Source organism: Tiliqua scincoides, chromosome 1, assembly GCF_035046505.1.
Source record: "Tiliqua scincoides isolate rTilSci1 chromosome 1, rTilSci1.hap2, whole genome shotgun sequence".
Classification (NCBI taxonomy): Eukaryota; Metazoa; Chordata; class Lepidosauria; order Squamata; family Scincidae; genus Tiliqua; species Tiliqua scincoides.
The window spans coordinates 114078191-114104942 of NC_089821.1; the positions used below are offsets into that span (position 1 = coordinate 114078191).

The 26752-nt window shown below is 43.7% G+C and overlaps 1 protein-coding gene across 1 annotated transcript in view; it reads left to right on the forward strand.

Moving 5' to 3' along the window:
* The first annotated feature begins 13845 nt into the window (after positions 1 to 13845).
* Positions 13846 to 26752, forward strand: part of FAM171B (family with sequence similarity 171 member B) — a 41028-nt gene continuing 28121 nt past the window's right edge. Inside the window, exon 1 of the mRNA XM_066621701.1 lies at positions 13846 to 14044. Within this exon, the coding sequence (XP_066477798.1) occupies positions 13846 to 14044 (199 nt within the window). The remainder of the gene's footprint in view (positions 14045 to 26752) is intronic.

Genomic DNA, 26752 nt, shown 5'->3' on the forward strand with positions numbered 1-26752 from the left:
TGTAATCCAATAGTTGGAGTTTGGATTTTCACACTTTCATCTAAAGCTCTGAAAATAACATGTTTTACAGTGCAATCCTAAACATGTTTACTCAGCAGTAAACCCAATGCTATTCAATGGACCTTCCACACAGGCAATTGTGTATAGGAATGTAGCCTTAGGAAATCAACAATGCTGCTATGCTATGATTAGGGCATTAAGCATATGAAAATGCCTTGTGCTGGGTCAGACCATGGGTTCATCTTGCCCCATATTACCCACTCTGAATGGCAGTGGCTCTCCAAACCACTGTGTGTGGGTGGTAGTCTTTTTTTTTTTTTGTAGAAACTTGGCAATAAGAGCCATTTTTGCTACAGTAGAGCCCTGCTGGATCAGGCCAAGGGCCCATCTCCTCCATCTTCCTGTATCTCAAAGTGGCCCACCGCATGTCTCAAGGAGCACAGAAGACAACAAGATACTGGTATCCTGTTGCTGCTCCATTGTGCCTGACATTCAGAGACAGGACACTTTTAAAACCCAGATGATGGTACAGTCATCATGACTCCTAACCTGTGTACAATGTTACAATCACAGTACCAGTGCATGAGATTGTTATTTTTATTGTGCTGCTTACTCTAGCTAAGCAGGTTTTTTAAACCCTGACAAGATAGATACCATAGCAGAACAAAAATGAATGAATGTTCATGTTCCATGGTGCCCATTGCTCTATCAGATAACCTTCAAATCTGTCACAAGCTGTTGTCTGCTCATGGAATTAAATTGCACCAGGAAAAAGTATATGATCTCTTCAGTAATCCACTTCCTAGTCTCCATAAGACACTATCATAGATATTGCAGGTGGGGGTGTTTTCTATCTGTTGATAATGAGATTTTATTTTAATATGGGTGCACTATTGCTTCATTTTCACAGCATAGTCTTGAGAGGTAGTGAATTAATTCTATTCCCATTGACCAACATCATTTAAACTTATTGCTACTGAAGCTGGGTGGGAGAGGGGATCTGTTTTCTGAGTTTAAATAAAAAACACTTACATGCAATACGTTTTTTATAGCCAGTTCTAATTTATTACTTGCCAAAAGATTGTTAATGCTCATAGACCTAATTAAGGAAGTGTCCTGTCATTCTGTGAGGCACTTTCTCCCATGGAAGTACCTATTGCACATAACCTCCAGTGACTTAAAACTGATTCATGTATTTGGGTTAATGGCTTGCTGTCACAGGGCATCTATTTAAAAAGCATTGTGTTTGAGGTGAAATGAAAACCTTTATGGTATGTGTGATCTTTGATGGCCAATTCAAAGGCAATATTACCTCATTGCTTGGCATTGGTGTTGCAAGTATGTACTTGGGGTGTGTGTGTGTGTGTGTGTAATCATAAAGAGTTTCGGGATCCTATAGAGGAGACTAAGAATATTTATAAACCACTTTTCAACAAAAGCATTCACAAAGCAGTTTATTTAACCCATTTCTGCCCAGCCCACAGGTGGACACATTTGAACCCTGTTGCGTATATGCAACGTTGGGCAGGAACGGCTTTTAGCAAAATAGGTACAGAAGTGATTGCCTCTCCTAAAAGGGCTCACAGTCTTTAAAAAGATGCAAAAAGAGACACTAGCAAATAGCCACTAGAAAAGCCACTGTGCTGGGGTGAAAAGAGACAGTTGCTCTCCCTCTATTAAATATAATAGAACCACCATTTTAAAGTGACTCTTTGCCTGGTTAACAGGTATAACTAAGATAATCACACCTTGGTGCTCCTCATGGGCTCCTGATGTGATGCAAACACTTTGACCTGAGTGTACGTCAATCTCCCCAAACTTACCCTTCCTCCTATTCCGCCCTGCCAGAGAATCCTCTACGCTAGCAGAGAAAGATCTATCAGTGCAAGAATCTTATGGCTCATTCCTAATGGGACTACTTGTGCCATGATACAACGGCACTGAAATGAATGCTGTTGTATCCTTTGTTGGCAGGGAGACAGCTGGAGGTCATCTTGTTTCCTTACCACATGTTGATTTCCTTACCTCATGTTGAGCCTCAGCAGCCACTAAGGTTCTGCTTGGATCTGCACCAGCTCAATCGCCGGTGCCAAACTGAGTAGCCCCATGTAGGGCTTTCAGGCCTGGAATGGGGGATAGGATCTGGCAGCAGCTTCTGCCACCATCTCCACCCCTCTCCCAGGTCTGAACCACCCTGATTTGCCACCTTCCCCCCCCCCTTCCTTGCCCCATTCCACCTTCCCAGCACTGGCACTGCACTTAGCCCATCTGGTGGCCGGTCCCTCTCCTGCTGTTGTGAAAGGCCAGCACCTGCCCACACAGGCCTCAGTGCTGGTGGAAACTACAGCTGGGCTGTCATGAAGTGCTTTATGGCACTTTTGCAATGGCCATCTCCTGGGCAGTGCATGCAAGACCAGTGCTGTAGGAACTCAGAATTGGGCCATTAACCTTCTGACTCAGTGGTGATGTAACATGCAATGCCAAAGCCAAGCCCAAGAAAAGCATTAAATGTGGTACAGCTTACTTAGGTTGGTCTGAAATTTATATAGAATCTAATGTCTCCCACAGAGGTTGATACTTGTAGGACAATGAAAGTTTCTGAGTAATTGCTGTAGAAAGTGTTAGGATTGCCCACATTGGGTGAGGCACCATGTGCATTATATAGTTTGCCAACTTTCTGATTTAGTTGGAGAACTTCTAAAAGTAGGCTAGCGACTGTACAGTAACTACTAATGTGAGACTGCAGTGCTACTATTGTATCAGATTTGTATTCCACTAAATGTAGAGTTCTTGTAAGGATATTTCAGCACAAATTCAATTTAACTCATCATTAAAAGCAATAAGGCAAGTTTGACTTAACATGAACAGTGACTTTTTCTAATCCATAGAGAGATTATGGCTAGGATCCAAAGATTTACTCAGCTAGTTTTGCTTGCCCAAAAGCGCTCTCTCTCTCTCTCTCTCTCTCTCTCTCTCTCTCTCTCTCTCTGTGTGTGTGTGTGTGTGTGTGTGTGTGTGTGTGTGTGTGTTTGTGCACATTCCCATCTAATATCTCAAATATAGAAATTAACCAGACATTACAAGATATACCGAGCTGCTGCCTCTCCATGTCTCTTGATCCTGTCTTCCTCATAACATCTAAATAAACACAAGACATGTTAACATAAGATAAACTCGTTGTGACAGCACTGCAGTGTGAGTTGTCCCATATGGCCAACAATGATGTAAAACAGAGTGGGACAACACACTGTACAATGAAGTCATGTGTTCTGTCAGTTTGGGCATTATGACAAAGAGAAAGGAGGAAACATACAATTGCTTGTAATCTCACGTCAAGCCCTTAACAGAGTGGCAAAAGTGGGTCATGTCATGGAGGGTCTGCAGTCCAAAACTTATAGTTTAAATATCTCACTGAATGGACGCAAGCCTTTCTGCAAGCATAAAATAGACCTTTGGATTGCATCCTAAATTCATGACCCTAATACTTGGAATGTGTTTTATATTTCATTTCCTAATGTATTTTTACTTGCATGACTAGGTAGTGCTTATAACCTCAATACATATAATTATTTTCACAACCAGGTAATCAACAGAATAACTGCTACATACTTAGGAAGTGATTTTTTTCTCTTTCATCCATATATAGTGATGGCTAATATGAATTTCCTGATTATTCTATGTTGTCTTGTCTCATATCTGTATAATGCTAAATAATCTGTCTTGCTGTCTGTTGAAACATCTCATCCAAATATCCCAGCTGTGTCCCAACCTTCTCCAGTATTAGCCAATGAGATTATGCAGCACATAAACACAAAGCATACGTCAGCATGACAAACCTACAAAGTTTAATTGTCACAGTTCCCCCTAAAGAACCCTTCTTGTAAATGCAGAGAATCCCAAGTTAGAGATCACTACCTACTCTTTCAGTGGAGGCCTATGTCTGTGTACTCAGAAGTAAGCCCCACTAGTTCTGTGAAACTTACTCCCAGGAAAATGTATATAAGATTGGATCCTTACAGAACTACAGTTCTCAGGGTTTCCTGGAGAGAGGTAATCATTATTAAATGAATTTTAATTATGTAGTTTAGATACTTCCCAAAATATTCTCTGTTCATTTATTATGTTATTCATTTTGGCTGAAATCCTCAACACACTGATAAGTGGAATCCTTCAGAAATTAAAAAATACATTCACTTAGAAAGGAACAATATATTGAAACATCAGATATGTCACTGGCTTTGATTTAATATGAACAAGATGATCATACAATAGCAATGCCTTGGGGGAAAAAATCATGATTAAAAAAATGAGACAAATCCACCAGCACTTTTACCATTTAAGTTGTATATAAAGTTGTGTGAATGAATAGACTTTTTCATTGTTGCTAGCAAATAACACAAACATACATTGTAGCACAAGGCACATAGAGGAACTTTACAAGTTGTGTTTCCAAACTGGGCACTCCTTAATCCTACAAATCTGCTAAAATTTATTTTGGAAGTGGAAGTCAAATATATTTTTTAACTATTCACATAAATCAGTTATGGAATATTTTCTGTAAATGACAGGAGAACTAATGTTTAAAATTGTCAATAAAATACCTCTTACACTCTATTCTTTAATATTATTTAATGGGCACATATTGCAATCACAGTGTTTCAGGGTAAATATACCTGAAGCTCACAAGGTTATCATGTATTCTCACCCAGCACAATACAGGTTGAGTATCCCTTATCCACACTGCTTGGAATGGGATGGTCTCTGGATTTCAGAATAATTGCATAAATATAATTAGAAATGCTTCCCCTTGCTCTTTTCACTGTTACCCCTGTAAATGTTGGCTGGCCTCTCTGACATTTTTCAACTATGTCTGTACAGATACAGGCCGCAGAGAGCAGAACCAGTGTCGTAGCTAAGGAGGTGCAGGGGGTAGCAGTTGCACCGGGCATCAAGCTTTAGGGGGGCCTCAAACTGAGCTTGGCACTAGTGACCAAAATTGTGAAAATCTTGGTATGTATGAATAATACCATCATGTTATATATCATTGGAAAAGTAATTTAATGCTGAATGCAATGAAGTAAACTGCATTGGAATATCTGTATTCTATCAAAAGTTATGGCAGATTAACTAGAAAATGAAAAGCCTTATGGAACAAAAAGTGGATTTTCTTAACTCAAAACCATCCTATGAGACTGATTGTTCTGAGAGCCAATGACATATTATCATGATATAGCATGAAACCAATAAGGTGATAATATGAATCAGCTCACATTTCCACGTATCATAATACAGTTACCCCTGATAACTGGGTAAAAAGGCACTTTTTCAAGTGGTGCCCCTCTTATATTTAGCAGTGGGAGAACAACCATCCCTCTTCACCCCAGCACAGTGTCTCGAACCCATCAGGGGCACACCTTTTTTTTATTTAATTAATTATGTTTGATTTTGTCTGGCGGGGGGGCTACAAATCTTTGACCCCAGGTAGCAGATAGATGCTTTAGTTATGCCACTGACTGGGGGGAGGCAGCAGAGCAAGTGGGTGGCAAGCTGCTGGGGGAAGGAGGCAGGTTTTCTCCCAATTCTCATTTCTGAAAAAGCTCAGGCATGACGTCACTTCCGGTTGTGACATCACTTCCGGGGCAACATTTTGAGCTTGACGATCTACACGATCATTAGCTATGCCACTGAGCAGAACTTACAGCCTGTACCCACACTGTATGTGGGAATGAACACAAGACCTTCTAGTGGTCACACTACAGAAAGTAAAAAGACTTAGACAAAAATATCTGGATTTCAAAATAGTCTGGATTTTGGATGTCCAGATAAGTGATAATCTGTCAGCTTTTGGACCAAATTGTGACATTTTTACAGCCCAATCCTACTAAAACTAAACTGCTGCAAAAGTGCCATAAAGTACTTTCCAGCAGTGCACTCAGTAGCATGCTGCCAGGATGCCAGTGGGAAGGCTGGACCTTCCCTTCTGCATCATTGGCTCTCTTATTGCCCACAGGAGCAGATGAATCTGTGGGAAGGCAGGAGAGAAGAGTGAAGCAGGAATGAGGAGGTGACAAAGCTGGGTGAGGAGGGAGCTGTAATGGGGCAGGGTGGAGGAAGTGAATCTAGCAGTGATGGCTCATACTGGATCCTTTCCCCCTTTCCTCACACATGTGCTAGCAAAATCGCTAGCACATGTCTGAGGAGACCCACTGCACAGTGGGAGACTTACAGAGCTGTAAGGGGATTTAAATCCCTTTCCACATCTGAAGTCCCCTGTCTTCTCCTCCCCACTGGATACAGCGCACCCATTTTTGGTGCAGCTGCACCAGTGGAGTGGGAGAAAGATTGGATTGGGTTCTTATAAATGCAGATTAGACTAAATGGTAAGTTAGGAAAAAGAATGGCCTTTTCACCATTTTGCTATTATGCAGGCCTATGTATGCTGAATTTGCAGATTGCAATGGCCCAACTGCAATATGTTCCTCCATCTCACCCTAGTGCATTGAAAGAACATTTTATGGCAATGTGCAGGATGCAGGGGAATAGGGCCGCAATCTTATAAAGATTAACCCACCTCCCCCACACCTCTTCAGACAGTTGTAGCAAGTAAGCAACTGATAAAATTAGCTCACTGTTTGTCAGGATGATACAGATGTGCACATTACTAAGCAGTGCGCATACTATCATTTGCATCCTGTCCAAATCCTTGTGTCCTAAAAATGTCAGATGGTACTGACTTTCTTATACTTGCTTCAGTGTCTGAGTTTAAAACATCTGTGCCTGCTATTTGAGTGGGACTGTTGTTGCCTCCTTAAACTTAAAGCTTTAAAGAAGCCCTAAATCACCAGGTTCTGAAAAGGCATTACTCTGAAAATGCTTAAGCAAATGCCTGGGCTACAGGGCCATTAGTGGCTAATAGACAGATGGTTTAAAGGATGCAGCCTTATGGTCCTAAACCTCTAAGTGCCAGACAGAAAGGATTGAACAACTTAAGTGCATCACTCCACAATTGTCAAGTGAATTCTGGTACACCCCCAGTGAAGACTCATAATATTGACCACTGTCTGAAGCAGAACATTAAACTAGAGTAGTCTTTACTGTTTCTCTAATGCTCTGTGGGATGCTTTGCCGAGCTTTATTGTCTTTTGTCACAGTTTTCTACAATAGTAGGCATATTGAACAAATATCCCCGTAGATTTTTGTGGGGTCATCATTCTTTGAGCAGCGGGTTGGACTAACCAGGGCTTCCCAAACTCCTTCATATGTAGGACATGACAAAACAAAAGCTGAAAACACTAGTCTATTGATTTTATGTGGTTCATATAAACACTATGTTACTTATTATTAAATTTAAAACTATATTATATATAATTTATGACATCTAATTTATGAATTCCAAGAAGGCTCTGCGCTACCAGCTCACAGGGTAAAGGAGGACATTTAAGTTCTTTTCCAGGATATGAGGCTACGAAAAGAGGCCATGTCCTAGTAAAAGAGGACATCTGGTCACCCTGGTGCCAAGAGCCTCAAGTGTGTGAGGTAGAGCCCAATCCTATGCGTGTTTACTCAGGAGTAAGTCCCATTAGTTACTGGTAAGTGTGGATAGGATTGCAGCCAGGGGGCCCAATCCTATGCATGTCTACTCAGAAGTAAGGCCCATTATAGTCAATGGTACGTGTGGATAGGATTCCACCCAGTGGGCCCAATCCTATGCATGTCTATTATTAATTATTATTAGCAGTATTTATATACTGCTTTTCAGCAAAAAGTTCCCAAAGCGGTTTTCAGAAAAAAAATCAAATAATAATTAATGGCTCCCTGTCCCAAAAGGGCTCACAATTTAAAAAGATGCAACACCAGCAGACAGCCACTAGAAAAGACACTGCTGGGGTGAGGTGGGCCAGTTACTCTCCCCCTGCTAAATAAAAGAGGAGCACCCACTTGAAAAAGTGCCTCTTACCAGTTAGCAGGGGTTAACTGTAGGGGTTAACCTACAGGGGTTAACTGTAGCCTTAGAAGTAAGCTACCTCAATGCCAGATGCAGGAGAGGACACCAGGATGCAGGTTGTGTCTTGCTGTCTTTTGTGCTCCCTGAAGCATTTGGTGGGCCACTGTGAGATACAGGAAGCTGGACTAGATGGGCCTTTGGCCTGATTCAGCAGGGCTCTTCTCATGTTCTTATGTAGGCTATAAGCTCAATCAGGAGCCCAGGTCTACCCAAGCAGGTAGACTTGGCCTCCAAGTCCAGGCAGGAGCCCCGATCCAGGTCTGCCTGCCCAGCAAATGTCCACAGAAGCGATAAGCTCAAGCGGGAGCCCAGGTCTACCCAGCTGGTAGACCTGGGCTCCAAGTCGAGAGCCCAGGTCTACCTGCCCGGTTGACCTGGGCTCTGAAGGTAGTGCTCATGGCCCCCTCCCAAATACAGTCACTGGATCCACCCCTGGTTCTAAGGAGATTCAACTCAGAAAGCTAGGAGAATTCAGCTCAACTAGGTAGATTCAATAAATTCAAATCTTCTGTACTTTGCTTTTAAAAGTAACGAATATTGTAAAAAAACTAGTGTTCCAATGTATTTGACTAGCATATCTTTTCTCTTGCTTTTATGTAAAGTAAATAAATTTTATTTTAATATGTATCAAAGCATCAGCAATGCGTCATCGACAAATGTTATATGGGCGTTAAATATGAGGTGTTATGTAGGTGCTAGATAGGCACTATATAGGTGTTAGATAGGTGCTGGATAGGTGTTAAATAGGTGTTATATAAGCACTAGATAGGTGTTAAATAGGAGCTATATAGGCGTTAAATAGGCGTCATCATTTTTCTGGCCTGAACCCCATTTTTTTTGATTGCCCTCATCCTGTCCAAAAAATCTCTCTTTATGCTCTACAGTTTAATTGGGTGACCTGCACTAATTCTGCATGTCCATAATGTGCCTTGGGGAAAAAATTTTTTGACCTATTTTTAACTAGAGAAAATTTTTCAACCTATATTTTCAATGACTCCAGGTTCTCCGTTTTTCAGGCCTGAAACCTATTTTACATCGATAGCCCTCATCCTGTCCCAATCAACTCTGTTGATGTTCCAGAGTTTCCTTGCGTGAACCACACTGCTCCTGCATGTCCAAAATGTACCTTGGCAAAATTTCTTTTTGAACCTATTTTTTTCACTGACCCCGGGGTTTTTCAGGCCTGAAACCTACTTTTTCTCGATGGGCCTCATCCTTTCCCAAGCTACTCTGTTGATGCTCCAGATTTTCCTTGGTTATCTGCACTGTTCCAGCATGTCCAAAATGTGCATAGGGAAATTTTTTTCCCCGACCTATTATTTTCAATGACCCCAGGGTCATCGATTTTAAGGTCTGAAACCCATTTTTCCATGACCGCCCTCATCCTGATCAAACTCTATTCAAGCTCCAGAGCTACCTTCGGTGACCCGCAATGCTCCAGCATTGTGCCTAGGAAAATTTATTTTTTTCACCCCGGGGTCATTGTTTTTCTAGCCTGAATCCCATTCTTCCTCAATAGCCATCATCCTCTCCCAATCAACTCTGTTGATGCTCCACAGTCTCCTTGGCTTACCGGCACTGCTCCAGCATGACAAAAATGTGCCTAGGGAAAAAAATGTTCCCACCTATTTTTTCGATGAGCCCGGGGTCATCGTTTTTCTGTTCTGACCCCCATTTTTCCACGAGCGCCCTCATCCTCTCCCAATCAACTCTGCTGATGCTCCACAGTCTCCTTGGCTGATCTGCACTGCTAAAGCATGTCGAAAATGTGCGTAGGGAAAAAAATTTTCCCTCATGCATTTTTTCTATTTCCCCAGGGTCATCGTTTTTCTGTTCTGACCCCCATTTTTCCACGAGCGCCCTCATCCTCTCCCAATCAACTCTGTTGATGCTCCACAGTCACCTTGGTGACCCGCACTTTTCCAGCATGTCAAAAATGTGCCTAGGGAAAAATTTTTTTCCACCTACTTTTTCGATGATCCCGGGGTCTTCGTTTTTCTGACCTAACCCCCATTTTTCCACGATCGCCCTCATCCTGTCGCAATCAACCCTGTTGATACTCCACAGTCTCCTTGTTTGATCCGCACTGCTCTAGCATTGTCAAAAACGTGCCTAGGGAAAATTTTTTTTTCCTATCAACACAGTTGATGCTCCGTAGTTTCCTTAGGTGACCAGCAGTGCTCCAGCATCTTGAGAATCTGCCTAGGGAAAATGTTTTTTGACCTTTATTTTGATGACTCCAGGGTCATCGTTTTTCTGGCCTGACTCCCATTTTTCCTCGATAGCCCTCATTCTGTCCCAAGCATCTCTGTGGATGCTCTACAGTTGCTTTGGGTGATCCGCACTAATTCTGCATGTCCAAAATATGCCGCAAGAAAAAAAAATTTTTGACCTTTTTTTTCCGATGACCCCAGGGTCATCATTTTTCAGGCCTGATTCCCATTTTTCCTTGATAGCCCTCATCCTGTTCTAACATCTCTGTGGATTCGCTACAGTTTCCTTAAATGACCCGCACATCTCCTCCATGTCCCAAATGTGTCTCAGGGGGAAAAAATTTTCCGACCTAAATTTTTTCTGTCCAGGAACCTGTTGGACCTGCAGGAGAAATGCGGGTCATCCAAGGAGACTGTAGAGCATCAACAGAGGTACGTGGAAAAATATGAGGGCGATCGAGGAAAAATGGGGGTCAGTCCTAAAATACGATGACCCCGGGGTCATAGAAAAATAGGTCCAAATTTTTTTTTCTCCTGTGGCACTTGTGGGACATGCAGGAGAATTGTGGGTCACCCACAGAGACTGTACAGTAGGGCCAAAGCTAGGGGGGCCAGGGGGGGCTTTGCCCTCCCTGAGCCAGCAGTTTGCCCCCCCCCCCCACCATTTTTTTCAAACCTGTCCTCTTTATCTAATCTGGCGTCAGTTGGGGGTAATTTGAAGCCCTTTTTGCAACATTTTGTGCACAGGATGGAAGACGGCTCCTGCTTCTGGCAGGGATTGGGGAGGAGAGAGAGAGTGCATGTATGTAGAGTGAGTAGAACAGGGTCCTGGGGGTCTTCTTGGAAGTTATGATCGCTGGTCACCCTGCCCCCATCCAGAGCACATGGAGAGCGGGACTGGTCAAGAGCAGCTACAAGAAGGTTGGGAGAGATTTCTTCTTGTATTGGCTGGGGGAATGTAGGGTGCTATTCCTTCTACTGTGGAACATGCTAATTACTATAATGGTACTGCTGTGGGGTGGCAGGGAGAAATGTTTCTGTTTGGAGAAATCATGGTGGCAGGTTCTTGCCTTTCAGATGTACTTTTAAAATTAATGGCTGCTGCTTGGGGGCTGGGGAGACCCTTTTTCTGGTGGGAGAAAACATGGAAAGCATTTGAGCTAAAGAGAACCAAAAACTTAAGTGTAGGAAAGGTTCTAAGCAGGGGCGGATCCAGGGGAAGCCAGGGGTGCATATGCCCCCAACTGTCCTGCCAGCAGGGAAGGGTGTCTGCCAAGATGGAGAGCAAAATCAGGTGTCAGGAGAACACCCACTGGGTGGGTATCAAGGAGATTGGATGGAATGGGAACTCAGGTCTACCCACCCAGTAAACAGCCACAGAGCTTTCAGCTCAATCAGGAGCCCAGGTCTACCCGAATAGGTAGACCTGGGCTCCAAGTCCAGGCGGGATGTCAGGTCTAGCCACCCAGCAAATAGCCACAGAGGCCTGAGGGGGGACATGATTGAGACATATAATATTATGCAAGGGATGGCTAGAGAGATATTCTTTTCCTTCTCACATAACACCGGAACCAGGGGACATCTGCTAAAATTGAGTGTTGGGAGAGTTAGGACAGGAAGTGGTGATGGCAACTTGCTTAGATGCCTTTAAGAGGGGATTGGACAAATTTCTGGAGGAAATTCCATCACAGGTTACAAGTCATGATAGGTATGTGCAAGCCCCTGATTTTAGAAGTAGGCTACCTCAATGCCAGATGCAGGAGAGGACACCAAGATGCAGGTTGTGTCTTGCTGTCTTTTGTGCTTCCTGAAGCATTTGGTGGGCCACTGTGAGATACAGGAAGCTGAACTAGATGGGCCTTTGGACTGATTCAGCAGGGCTCTTCTCATGTTCTTATGTAGGCGATAAGCTCAATCAGGAGCCCAGGTCTACTCAGCTGGTGGATCCTGGGCTCCAAGTCGAGAGCCCAGGTCTACCTGCCCGGTTGACCTGGGCTCTGAAGGTAGTGCTCATGGCCCCCTCCCAAATACAGACACTGGATCCACCCCTGGTTCTAAGGAGATTCAACTCAGAAAGCTAGGAGAATTCAGCTCAACTAGGTAGATTCAATAAATTCAAATCTACTGTACTTTGCTTTTTAAAAGTAATGAATATTGTAAAAAAAAAACAAAAAACCAATGTTCCAATGTATTTGACTAGCATATCTTTCCTCTTGCTTTTATGTAAATAAATTTTATTTTAATATGTATCAAAGCATCAGCAATGTGTCATCGAGAAATGTTATATAGGTGCTAGATAGGCACTATATAGGTGTTAAATAGGTGTAATGTAGGTGCTAGATAGGTGTTAAATAGGTAGGTGCTGGACAGGCGCTATATAGGTATTAAATAGGTTATATAGGCGCTATATAGGTGTTAGATACGTGTGAAATAAAATTTCCCCTGGGGCAGGAGAGAAGAATAGGCCCTCAGTTTGGCTGTACTTGTCTTAAGAGCCGACTAAACAGCCACCGGGTAGATGGGACTCATTAGCCTGAAAAGGCAGCTCATGTGAGAGAAGGAAAACTCTGATCCCAAACCTCCACTGCCTTGTGGCTACATCCAGTTATGGAAAAGGCTTCAGGAGTCAACCTCGAGGCAAAATCCGGAGCCGGAGTCCCTGAGGCAGTTCGCGGTTGTATACAGTCACATTTTGGCAACTCCTGCTATGCCGCTGGAACCAACCATATTGGCCTCTGCCTTTCCATTGGACCATTTCAGCGATGTGGAGAGGGGGGATTTGCTGCATGGGAAACAGTCTATCCTCCATACCTACTTGACCCAGGCTTCACGCACTGGAGAGGACAGTGTTCCAGAACCACCATTCAGAGCACAATACCATAGTCTTGGGAGACTGCAGGATGCCAACAAGGTGTGAAATAGCTGTTAAATATGCACTTTCAATACAAGCAAATACTACGTGCATCAGAGTGATATGTTTAGCTTCTGCAGCGTTGCAAGCCTGTGCATTGCACTGGTGTGTAAAGGAAAGGATACGCTGCATGTTCTTTCTAAGTAGGCAATACATTTCCCATTGCGTGCAGACATGCATTTCTTCGCTGCCAATTCTTGTTCCACTGCTTTAGAGATCATGAATGCATCTTCCCTCCCCCCCCAAAAAAACACCCCACATTCTTTTCCCTTCATGAAAATGGGGGAAGTTTCGGGTCTTTGATGCTTCTGCAGACCCCTCCTTTCCTTTTGCCCGCCAGTAGAGATGCCTGACATCATGGCCCCCCTAGAGAAAATAGTCGCCCCCACCTCTAGAGTCCTGCAGGCAGGGTGGCTGCTTTGCCCGGGCCTGGAGCAACGCCTCCTCCGCGGCAGCAGCGCTCAGACCGAGAGCCCTGAGGGAGGGAGGCGGCCGAGGCGCGGACCTCTTCCCCCCTGCAGAAAGCGGGCTCAGGTGAGGGGAGGGCGAGCGGTTCCCTCCTCCGTCACGTGGGAGCGCGGGCCGCCTCCTGCCCCACCGCAGGCGGGAGAGCGCGTGCCAGCCAGCCAGCGAGCCCCTCTTCCCGCGGCGGCTCAGCGCCGCCCGCCGCTCTCGCTGGCCCGCAATATGCCTCCGCTGCCCCCTGGCTGCTCGCCATGCAGGGGACTTGCGGGCGCTCGCCGTTCCGCTGGCTTCGGGGACCGGGCACCGCGTTGCTCTCGCAGCTGCTGCTGCTGGCGACGCTGAAGGGCCGTCCGGGCTCCGCCGCCGACCTCAGCCCCGGGGGCCGCCCCCAGCCCCAGCCGCAGCGAGCCGCACTGCCGGGGGCGTCTGCGGCCGCCTCTGCTGGGCCAGGTACGTCTCCGCCTCGCCTCGCGCCGCGTAGCCTGCCAGCATCTGCAGCTGCTGCCAAGCGCGCCCCCTCCAAGACCTCTCCCACCGATCTCCCCTGTGCGTGTTGGGGGAGCCTGCACCTTTCAGTGGCTGCAGTGCCCCCCCCTCCCTTCCTTCCCTTTTGCAGCCACCAGCTTCATCCTTCTGTCCAGTGGCCAGCCTGGGTGTCTGTCTGGCGCTCCCCTCTGTCCGGTGCAGGGCTTGCGCTCTTGGAGCCCAAGGCTAGGCACGTCTACTCGGGAGTAAGACCCATTACAGTCAACGGAGCTCACTCTCAGGAGAGCGTGGGTAGGATTGCAACCTGACAGCCGAATCCTATGCATGTCTACTCAGTAGTAAGGTCGATTGTGGTCAATGGAGCTTACTCTCAGGAAAGCGTGAGTAGGATTGCAACCTGGCAGCCCATTCCTAGGCATGGGTGCTTGCTCCCAGGAAAGTGTGGATAGGATTGGGCTTTTGAGCCTCCAGAGCTTGCTGCAGCAGCAGCATCCTTCTCTGCCTTGGTGAGGTTCGCCGCAGCAGATTCCACCTCCCCCCCCCCCACGTGGCTTGCACAGCATCCTTGCCTTCTGGAGGTTTGCAAGTTACACTCATACAGTGCTTCATCATAGACTGCCTCACTGTTTCTAGAGAAGCCTTTCCACCATTCCCCACTGACCCCCATCATCTCTCCCCCCCCCCGTCCATTCAGTCCTTTTATTATTGGATCTCCCTCTTTTCTTTCCTACAGATGGATGAGTGGGGTCAGGATGGTAAAATGTGCATAAACCAAAAAGGCGGTCTAAAAACCCCAAACTGGCCATTTTAAACCACTGTGACATGCACATTGGTGTGCCACAGGAATTTGGGAGAGGGTCATATATTAGTAGGACCATTGGGGCAAGTGTGCCTTGCCAATTGCCAATAAAGTGATGGTGTGCCCTGACCTTTTTAGTGCCATGTCAAGTGTGCCTTGTGATGAGAGGTTGAAAATCACTGAAATAAGTGATTATGGGTAGAGATGTTTGAAAATGGTGTTATTTACCTTACTCAAACATAAGGCCATTGGGGTCAGTAAGGCGTAGGCTGTAATCCTATTTCACTCACTGGAAAGAAACACCTCTAGTTGTAGATCAGAAGAAGGCAGAAGAGGGCTCTGTGTTCTTTTTCAGGGAACCACTGGCACAGTTACAAGGGAACAAGCCCTCTTCCCTCTTAGAATTGCCCCCTGCTTCTCTCTCCTGAATGCAGTCCACGTATTCTTTATTCAGCTTACACCATTCCTTCCCTCTTATTTAACTTGCTTATGAGCAAGTCTGCTTACACTTTAAACACTTTCCCCTCAACACTGCACCTGTAACAGATGCTTCCCTGTTTTCCTCCATTGGTAGACTCCCTTCTTCCTTTTACAGCTCTGTGCCTTCACTGTCCCTTTAAATCCTGCAGTTTCCCCTTTTCCCAATGGACAACCCTAGACATGCATGTGCTGCTTGTTATTTATGGATAGTGTTGCTGGGGAAGGGTCTAGGCCACTGTGTGTTTAATGAAGCGGGTTTCATGCCTCTTGGGGATGTGAATTAGCTCTCCAGTTGCTCTTCCTTCCCCACTATGGGATTTAATAGCTCCCCTAGAGCAGCAGCTGCTAGACTTTACAGCTGATATGAAAACAGCTCCATTGGCATAATGTGGATAGATTTTTCCCTATATGCACAGAAAAGAGAATCTCTTATTTTACTCTTAGCTGTTGCCTCTGGTTTGAAGGATTGAAAGATGTTTTTTAAGGCAGTGAAAGAAGCTTGAGTTTTCCACAGCTCTGACTTCATTGTGCATCATTTTCTGTTTGTTTTTCTTAAAAGGACATTCTTGGTAGTTTAAAGGAGATAAAACATTGTTACAGTTTAAATTCAGCATTGCTGTTCTGTGCCCCTGTTTGGCATATACCCAGATATGCATAGTATCTGACGCATCCAACAAGGAACTTGCACATCGGGTGATTGGTGACACATCATCGATGAGCTAATGTGCAGAAATGAAATTAACCTGTCATGTGTTTTCGTGAATGAATGGATGTTTGTGAATTTCTAATCATTATTCATTTCTTCTCATTATTCATTTTTGAATTCATTGTTGGCTTTTCTTTTTTACTAGTCAGAGGTGGCAGTGTTTGTTTATTGGGGGAAATAGGTCAGGACCTGGAGGGACATGCTGTAGGTCAGTTGGACTGTGGTTCTTAGTTTGCAGGATAATGCTTTCTGGTAAGCATGGCTCAGCGAATTTGTGCTTGTAACTGAAACGTAATCACTAGATGAAGGGATTTAGACATGCTCTAGCCATTACACTCAATGACTGGCAAAATCTTTGTGCTCACTTGTTTTTTGATATACTTTGCTGAGCAAGGAAATGTGTCATACAGTATTTTTTTTTTATTTCCAGCGATGGTATGTGGTGATGTTTCAGACTTGAATCTGTAGTCAGTCTTGCACTGTAAATGCCCCCACATTGCATAAGTGGTGCATAAGAAATGACGCTTGTAGGCTCTGCATTTGTTAAAAATAAGGAGAGCATGAAAAATGTTTTGGAACAGCAATAGCTGATCTGGCATTAAAAATGCATTTGCCAGAGGATTTGGTGTTCTTTTAGACACATAATTTAAGCCTTGAAGCTCCATAGGCTTAATTCACAAAAGCACTTCAGCAGAGCTTTAATTCCATTCTCTTTGACAAGAGGCTCACGAAGGTACTTCTGGCCCAATGAAGTCATTGCTCTATCCTTAAGCAAGTTGTGTACCTGTGAAAGATGTCATCCTGTGACTAAATGGGGCTAGTACTATTAAAGAGATGTTGGCTCTGAAAAAACCCTATCCTAGTTTGTTACAGAGTTAAAACTAGGCAATTGAAGTTATGTTGAACATGAGCAAAATAACGCTTTCTCCTCATAGTGTAAAGTGTTCTTTTTCATTTTGTAAAACAAATATCAGGAAAATATTTATTTAAAAGGTAATTAACAGCTGAATCTTATGTATCCTAGCCTCCGTTGATGCAGCAGTTCCAAAGTGGCAACCACTGCATCCTGTGTTGGGGGGAAACTTGCAGAGGTCTCCTCTAGATAAGGGAACAGTTGTTCCATTTCCCAGAGGTCAGCCTCTATGATGCAGATGGTTCTACTCAAACCTGTGATGGCTATTTTGCTGTCAGGATAAGGCCTGGGAAGGGGATTAGGATATCTGCACTGCCAGTCTTGCCACCCCTCCCAGGACCTGATCCACCCATCCCCACCTCCTCTGCCATCTTATGTCCTCTGGAAGTGTGATAACTTCTGATGACAGGGACGGGTACCAAGTGGCATGCTGATATAGTGTTTTTGTGACAGATCTGACTGCTTATGGCAAAGCAGGAACTAATGATGGCCAGTAAGTGTAAGATGGGGCTGTTAGATGGTTTAGCCATGATAAAGCATTTGACAACTCTGGCCAAAATGGCCAGTTAAGCAGATGTTTTTGAAAGGTTTTTTAATGATTTTTTTCCAGTGGTTTGGTTTATTGTTTATAAAGCTCCTAAAGTTCTTCCACAGCTAGCTGTCAACGCTGTTTCATGGCGTGGCCTGTGAGAAATGGTTCCCAGGACACATTTTTCCATATTTTGACCTTTGCTCCCTTTTTGGTTCATGTTTTATAGATAATTCACAGAAAACATTGTTACGGTATTCACTTTAGTGTTGTCTACCATGACAGGCAGTGGCTCTCCTGGGTTTCTGGCAGTGGGCTTTCCTAGCCCTACTTAGAGATGCCAAGAACTGAACCCGGGACCTTCTGCATATAAAACATGTCCTTTTCCACAGAACTATGATTCCTTCACTTGTTCAAGTTATATTCTACAATATTTTGTCAGCACTTCTGTTGAGGGAAGCAGGGAGCAGGTCAGTCCCTTTGGACTGGCTGGATTCTTGAAAAATCACATAAAGGAAGATAAGGGATCTTTCTTGGCCTTGCATTCAGTGGAGGCATTGCATTGACTTAGCAGTATCTTAGGCATATCACACAGGAGCACAGAATAACTGTGTGATAGAAGCCCTGGCCTTGTATATGTATTTTTTTTTTTTTTTTTGTAAATCAGGCAACTGACATTTATCTTCATCACACATGTACACCTATGTGTAAAATGGAGGCAAGATCTACTTTACAGGATTGTTGTAAAATTACAGCAGTGTAATTACGTGATGCTCTTTTGACACTCTAAGCACCATATGAATGCAAAAGTATTTTAAGCATTATATGTGGAAACAGTGTTTGATGCAACAACTTACTCAAGTTCCTACTTGGCTTAAATAACACAAGTTGTTATCCACTGTAAGATAAGATTATCTTTTCAAATTCTTTAAAAAAAATTTTTTTTCACCTTTTATTAGTGAAAAGAGAAAAGTATAAATTAGAAAGAACAGATAGAAAAAGAAAAGGAAAAAGAGGGAAATTATATATACATAACAATGCTGTACGTATACAAGAAAAAGAGAACAATCGATGGCAATCTACACTATTAACCTTAAATCATAAATAAAAAATACACTATGCATATGTATTTAAAAATGGCTTCCAAATGTGTGTGTGCATAGTTGTGTCTATATGTCTATAGTTGTGTCTATACGTTTTCCAGACTCACAAAGAGAGTCTGGTCCAACAAGAAGCTGACGGAACATACCAAGATCCAGGTCTACAGAGCTTGCGTCCTGAGTACACTTCTGTACTGCAGCGAGTCATGGACTCTTCGCTCACAACAAGAGAGGAAACTGAGCGCTTTCCACATGCGCTGCCTCCGACGCATCCTCGTCATCACCTGGCAGGACAAAGTTCCAAACAACACAGTCCTGGAATGTGCTGGAATCCCTAGCATGTATTCACTGCTGAAACAGAGACGCCTGCGTTGGCTTGGTCATGTCGTGAGAATGGATGATGGCCGGATCCCAAAGGATCTCCTCTATGGAGAACTCGTGCAAGGAAAGCGCCCTACAGGTAGACCACAGCTGCGATACAAGGACATCTGCAAGAGGGATCTGAAGGCCTTAGGAGTGGACCTCAACAGGTGGGAAACCCTGGCCTCTGAGCAGACCACTTGGAGGCAGGCTGTGCAGCATGGCCTTTCCCAGTTTGAAGAGACACTTTGCCAACAGTCTGAGGCAAAGAAGGAAGGCCCATAGCTAGGGAGACAGACCAGGGACAGACTGCACTTGCTCCCGGTGTGGAAGGGATTGTCACTCCCGAATCGGCCTTTTCAGCCACACTAGATGCTGTGCCAGAACCACCTTTCAGAGCGCGATACCATAGTCTTTCGAGACTGAAGGTTGCCAATACACAATACATGTCATTTGTTCAGATGTTGATATTAAAAGGTCCCCAATCCACTAGGTTATGATAGGAGGGCACCTATTTCTCCAGTGTTCTAATATGCCCAGGGCCATTACACATTTCTGCCCAGCCCACAGGTGTACACATTTGATCCCAGTTGTGTATATGAAACATTGGGTAGAAATTACTTAACAGTGATGGCACTGAGAGTCTGTTTTCATTGTTCCTCTGTTAACTTCTGTGCTGCAGGTAGATAATTAAAAAGGACCTATGTAACAAAAAATACCAGTGATGGTTGCAATATGCTAACACACAATAACACACACACAATAACTTCTTCCCAGAAAAGTCACACTACTGAACAAGCCCACATAATATGCTCAGGTGTCGCATTCACTGCATCACAGCTCCAGATCTCTTCAAATTCCTGTTCATAAGCATGACTGAGATTTGTAGTAACTTGGGCAATATAATTTTACATTCTCTCTTCCATTTGACCTTCAGCAAAGGGAGAAAATCCTGAAGCCCATCTTGCTTTATACTAAACTTGATACATCTCTTCTTTCACTAGGAAAATTATAGTGGAGTGGGGTGTGTGTTTGAGTGCCTGGGCTTGAACGTTGACACTTGAGTTTTATGAGAAACTGTGACTAGGTTTTGGAATTGTTGAACTTAATAGATATCTGCAGCAAAGATTTTAATGGTGGTCTTTGTGCAACCTTATTGGTAATATAAAGCCATTCAAAGTGTGTTTCAGTGCACTATTAGAAATAGAAAGGAAAGATAAGGTAAGATTCATGGAGTACCGCTGTAGAACGTGAAGGGGAAGAAACATTAAAGCTTAGTGGAGATAGGAGGCTGGTGCAGTAAAGAAATAAGATACAATATTATGGAACTCAGATAAAGAAAAAGAATTTAAGGGGTGAAGTGGCCCAGTGGAGTAATAAAGAGAATATGAAATAGTTGGGTATTGTAAAAAATAATGGATTTGTGTGTGCGCGTGCATTTTTCTTGAGAACTAAGAATTTACTTTCCATAACCTTCTTGACAGCAAGAATATGAATTTATGCACATTCATGAAAATATAAGTTTTAACAGCATTTTGTTTTCATTTTGGAGTCACAATTCAAAAGTTATTTTCCTTGTTGGCACAGGGCAGGACTCCATTTTTGTATCAGGCTACAATCCTGTACATTCATTCATGGAAGTAAATCTCACTGAACACAGTGGAATTTACTTCTCAATAAAACATGTATAAAATTGCATTGGGAAGACTATTGAGAATTCAGCGTGCTGCACACGACATCAGCTGATTTCTAGAGATGCTGCTTCTGGTCTGGCAGCTTAGATGCATGCTTTTGAAAATTTGCCTAAGGGATGGGTTATACTGTCCAGAAGTCCCCATACAAATGTCTTTGTAGGGAACATCTAGGGCTGTTGCCAAGTGTGTGGCTGAGCAGGATTTCCATGGGAAGGCACAGTTTGTGGGAATCAGAGCTTCCAGGTTGGATCTGCATGTGCGACCAGTGCTATTTGAATGATCCTGGAAATTTGAAAAAGTGCCACAGTGGTTATGTAGATCATGGCGGCTGTATATTCAGCTCTGATAAACTTCTTTGAAGCAATTTATGCAAATAGTGCTTCCTGCATGAGGATGTCTGGTTGGTGAATTCCTGAGCCCACTGGCAAGGGTTTGTCAGGGAGTTTGAGCCAAAGATTGTTCAGATATTGAATAGCACAGCAGGTCACCTCTGGATGAATTACCAAGTTCCTGTTGCTTAAAGGTGTGAGTGTTGACCTAAATAGCTTGAACTTTGCATTCCCTCTTCCCTCTCAGGCCCTCTCAAATTGGTGGAGAGTGTCTTCTGGATTGTGCTGTTGGCAACCTTCAGTCTCGGAAGACTATGGTATCGCGCTCTGAATGGTGGTTCTGGAACAAAGTGTCTTCTCCAGTGCACAAAGCCTGGGTAAATTAGATATGGAGGATAGACTGTTACCCATGCAGCAAATCCCCCCTCTCCATGTCACTGAAATGGTCCAGTGGAATGGCAGAAGCCAGTACGGTTGGTTCCAGCGGCGTCGCAGGAGTTGCTAGAATGTGACTGTGTTCAGCCATGAACTGCCTCAGGGACTCCGGCTCCAGATTTTGCCTTCTGGTTGACTCCTGAAGCCTTTTCCATAACTGGATGTAGCCACAAGGTAGTGGAGGTTTGGGATCAGAGTTTTCCTTCTCTCAGATGAGCTGCCTTCCCAGGCTAATGAGTCCCATCTACCCGATGGCTGCTTAGTCACCTGTTAGGACAAGTACAGCCAAACTGAGGGCCTATACTTAAACCCAGCCCCCGGGGGTTTGGATTGTGCTATATGTGTGCATATGTCATGCCCTCCAAGAGTTGTTTTTAGTAACCAATTACTATTGTGGAACTTCTACCCCCTTCCTATTTGGTGCGGTGGCTGTAAAGAAGGCCAATTCTATGCTTGGGATCATTAGAAAAGGTATTGAGAACAAAACAGCTAATATTATAATGCTGTTGTACAAATCGATGGTAAGGCCACACCTGGAGTATTGTGTCCAGTTCTGGTCGCCACATCTCAAAAAAGACATAGTGGAAATGGAAAAGATGCAAAAGAGAGTGACTAAGATGATTACTGGGCTGGGGCATCTTCCTTAAGAGGAAAGGCTATGACATTTGGGCCTCTTCAGCCTAGAAAAGAGACGCCTGAGGGGGGACATGATTGAGACATACAAAATTATGCAGAGAATGGACAGAGTGGATAGAGAGATGCTCTTTACGCTCTCACATAACACCAGAACCAGGGGACATCCACTAAAATTGAGTGTTGGGAGAGTTAGAATAGACAAAAGAAAATATTTCTTTACTCAGTGTGTGGTTGGTTTGTGGAACTCCTTGCTGCAGGATGTGGTGATGGCGTCTGGCCTGGACGCCTTTAAAAGGGGATTGGACAAGTTTCTGGAGGAAGGATCCATTATGGGTTACAAACCATGATGTGTATGTGCAACCTCCTGATTTTAGAAATGGGCTATGTCAGAAGGCCAGATGCAAGGGAGGGCACCAGGATGAGGTCTCTTGTTATCTGGTGTGCTCCCTGGGGCATTTGGTGGGCTGCTGTGAGATACAGGAAGCTGGACTAGATGGGCCTATGGCCTGATCCAGTGGGGCTGTTCTTATGTGCTGTTATCTCAGTGATTTTCCGCAAGATTCTCATCCTTCCCTCATGTTATGAGTTTCTGCTTCTGGTGGCCAGGGATGGGGTAAGGGGAACAAACAGGGGCAGCACTTCTTCTTGCCTACTAGAATATGCGCTCTACGTGGGGCTGCCCTTAAAGGCAACCCACAAACTTCAGGTCCTGTAGAATGCTGCTGGTAGACTGCTGTCAGCATGGGGATCTTGTTATGCCTGTGCTGTGTCACCTGCACTAGTTGCTGGAATGTTTCCAAGTGCAATCAAAGGTGCTGGCTTTAAGGCTCTAAATGACTTGGGACCTGAGTATCTGAAGGGCCGCATCCCCCCCATATGAAACTGCCTAGTCCTAGATCATTTGAGAGGGCTCTTCTATATGTTCTACTGTTAGCTGTGGTGGGCCTGGTGCTGATGTGGGAAAGGGTCTTATCAGTGGTGGCACCCAAGCAGTGGAACTCCAGGAAATGAGGTCGATGCTCTGGTACTGACTTTTCTGATCTTCTTTGCTTTTACTTTATGATGAAATGCTGGGTCATGATGATTTTGTTTTGCTGAAGTCTTTGTTTTTGTCTTTCGTTATTTATTTTAGCCGTTTTGTTGTATTTAGTTTTTGTAGTAAGCGAGTGCCTCCCTGTCAGGAGAGGAAAATGTAGAGTATAAATCTTTTAATGACTATACTTTCTCATTAAGGAGTTGCATTTGGAATCTTCCCTGTTCTTATTTCTATTATGTGTTTTTCCTGGTTATTTTTATAAGTGCTTTCAAATTGTAATTGATTAAAGTTCTTTAAACGTTGTAAGAGAGAAAGCAAAATAACTTTAAAAAAAAACTTGCTGAAAGGTGAAATTCTAAGCTCATTTAATTTTGGAAAGAACAATGAAATAATTAGCACTGACTTTTATAGCTTTGAAATAAGCCAGGTTTCAGAGACCTACTTCAGTTGCAGCCAAGGGCTTGGCCTCACAAAGTGAGATTTTGATTTTTCTTCCTTAAACAACAGTCATCTCCATGTCATGTCACAATCTGCTTTTGAAAGCAGATTCAAAAGGTTCCCAGGTTCAAAAGGGCTTTGCAATGTGCAAATGGGGCTGCTGGTCCAGAAGCAGAGGCCCAGAGCCCTCCTTTTCACATAGAGTTTGTTGTGCAGTTCTTTAGATTCTGGCTGTATATTGTTTCAGGGTTCAAGCCATCTTAATACCCTTTTTCATGGCAAACCCTTTTTTCATGGTAAAACTGTAACACCTTCTAGCACTTGAAAGAAATCTCATTCAGCCATATTCTTGGACTTCAGCCACAAGCAAGTCAGTTTTCTTTCCACATCCCTCCTTTCACTAATTTTGTAGGAAATCACTTTAAAATTAAGAAGCACAAACTTCGACAAGATGACTCTAAGAGACCAGAGAAATGAACTCTGTTTAAAAGCTCTAGTGCCTGCAATTAATGTTCAAATGAATTTACTCTCAATATATTTCAAAGATTCTAATACCATAACTTGCTCATTAAATAATCTCACTCACCCAGCTATGAAATTAACTTGTTCAGTGCACAAATAGTTTGTCTTCTCTAATGAAATGTTGTAATAGGCTTGCATCAGAAACATGGAGTCATTTAAGGTAATGAAATGGGTTCCCTTGTGCTTTAAAGAAATTATTCCTATGGTAGAACTTAAGAGTCCCTGAACTGATGTTTCACTCTTGTCCTTTCATTTATAGCCTCAAGTCTGACAGTCTTTTGGCTTGCATAACCAAGACAGATGTAGCTCATCATTTAGAGGGCTTTCTAAGTTGCATTTAGAATTGCATCAAAAGTTAGTATGGCAGCTAGGTGACTGCCTAACTGACAATTATTTTCATTGCCCTGGAACCTATAATTCAACAAGATCTATAATCTCCATGCTGTTTTTTTTAAAAAAATGTGTTCTTTGGAGCTATGCATGTACAGGTTGAGACTAATTATTCGTGTGGGTTCCATTCCAAGCACTCACGTGGTTGGCAAAAAATGCACTATAGCAAATCAATTTAAAAAACAGTTGGAGTTTTTTAAAAAGTAAAAAAGAAACAGAGTTTCTGTGCTCCGGTGATTTAAAAACAGCTTTACTGACCTTTGTGATGTAAGATAAGAGTCATTAAGAAGACAATCCATCAATCGGTCCTCCTCCAAGCGCTTAAAAAGGCACTTCACTCAGTTTTTCCCTTCACCAATGCAAAGTGATCACCTTTCTTTCACGTGCTCAGGGGGAAGGGAGGGGTCCGCTGGAGAGAGAAGGATTGATGGATTGTCAGCCAGCTGCCCTCTCTCTCTCTCTCTCTCTCTCTCATTAAGGAGGCTATTGTTAAAGGACTGTTCAGTTTTTTAAGCTGTTTTTAAAGGGATGCATTTTCCCCTTCTCCAGGGATCAGCACATTCCTTCTCATTTGCAGGAGTCAAATTCGTGTATAAAAGATATGTGTATAAATAGGCTGGACCTGTATTCTTATTTATACAACCCTATCTGTACTTGCCAGACTTCAAGAAGCAAAAAATAGATAGATCTCTTCTCCCCCCTCCCCAATTCATAACATGTAGATCAGGTGTGCCCCGTATCCATGGGGGTTTTGTTCTGGAACCCTCCGCGGACAGTTGAATTTGTGGATATGGGGGGACGCTCCCAACCTCTGGAGGTGAAGGGAGCTGCACTTCCCTCACCTCTGGAGGGACTTCCCACAGAGGCCGTGTGCATCTGCCCACAGTCTCTGCAGGCCTCAGAATGACAGAGTAAAAAAAGTGACTTCTAGTTTTAGTGTAAAAGTGACACTTCCAGTTTTATGATAAAATTGGAAGTCACCTTTTTATTATAGCTTTGCAACTGCCCACGGCATCTGTGGGGCTCAGAAGACCCTCTGGAGATGAGAGGACATGCAGGGGGGCCCTCCGAATCTGATCCACAATTAACTGAAACTGCAGATACAGGATCCATGGATACGGGGCCCCTCCTGTACACAATGGGGAATGATAGAAAGGCAGGAGAGAGATAGGATGGAAGGGATGGATGTGAGCCACTGTAATTTAAGTAAATAGATAAAACATCTGGAGAGGATTTTGAATCCAGGTGTCCCTGATCAAAAACCCAGCACTATCTGCTACGTTACACTGGCTCTCACCTTTTCTCAATGGCAGAATATAGTGCTTTGAATGGTCGGAAAGTACACTACTCCCTTTTTATCCATATGTTTGCTATACAAATTTTCATTTATCCATACTGCACATATTAACAACATCCTTCTTTCTCCATACCAAGATTTTTGATATTAGGTCTGGGAATAGTGGCGGGAGAACCATGTCCCTTGCCGAGGCAAGATCTACCTCTCATTTTAACTAATGGTTAGACCTCCACTCCTCTCTTGGCTCTGGAGGCAGAAAAGGGGATGAATTTGCCTCACGTGCCCAGGAGGGAGTTCTAGGAGACTGGACTGAATTTTGATTTCTCCCCCTGGTAGGACAGAGGTTCAGAAAGGCTCTCTTTCTTGGGTATCCTCCTGCTGGCTTTGGGGGAGTGCTTTTCAGGACCCTTGGAAGATTGAGCACCACTAGGGAAGAGGCATTCTCCTTTGTGTGAGACGCACTGCCTGATGGGTAGCACGTCCCCACACTTTCGAAGCACATATATTACATGCTCCCTGTTTGTGTGCTGCATTTTTACAAATTACTGTGAATATGGGTCCTAATGAAGATGAGAAAACTCATAGGAAAAAAGCAGGTGAAATGTAAGAGAGGTGCTCATAGTTTGCAACTAATACTTATAGTATTAGGCAGTTATGGTGAGTTTTGGGTGAACTTTGAGTGAGTTTTGGGTGAACTTTGAAATGGTGTTGGCATAAGTCAGAATTTTTCCCATTTAAATTTATGTAATAATTGTACTTGTTATCTGGATTTTCACTATAAGGGCCATTTTCAGGAATGAACTGAGTATGGATAACGAGGGAAGAGAGTAATGAGATCTCCCCAGTTTAAGTACGACCTTCATGAAAGAGTCTTTCATCTGGCACAGTTGTGTCCAAGCTTTTTGGCAAGAGGGCCACATAATTTCTCTGAAATTTGGGGGAAAAAAAGTTAATTTACATTTCAAATTCGAATAAATTTACATAAATGAATACATGAGAGATGGAACT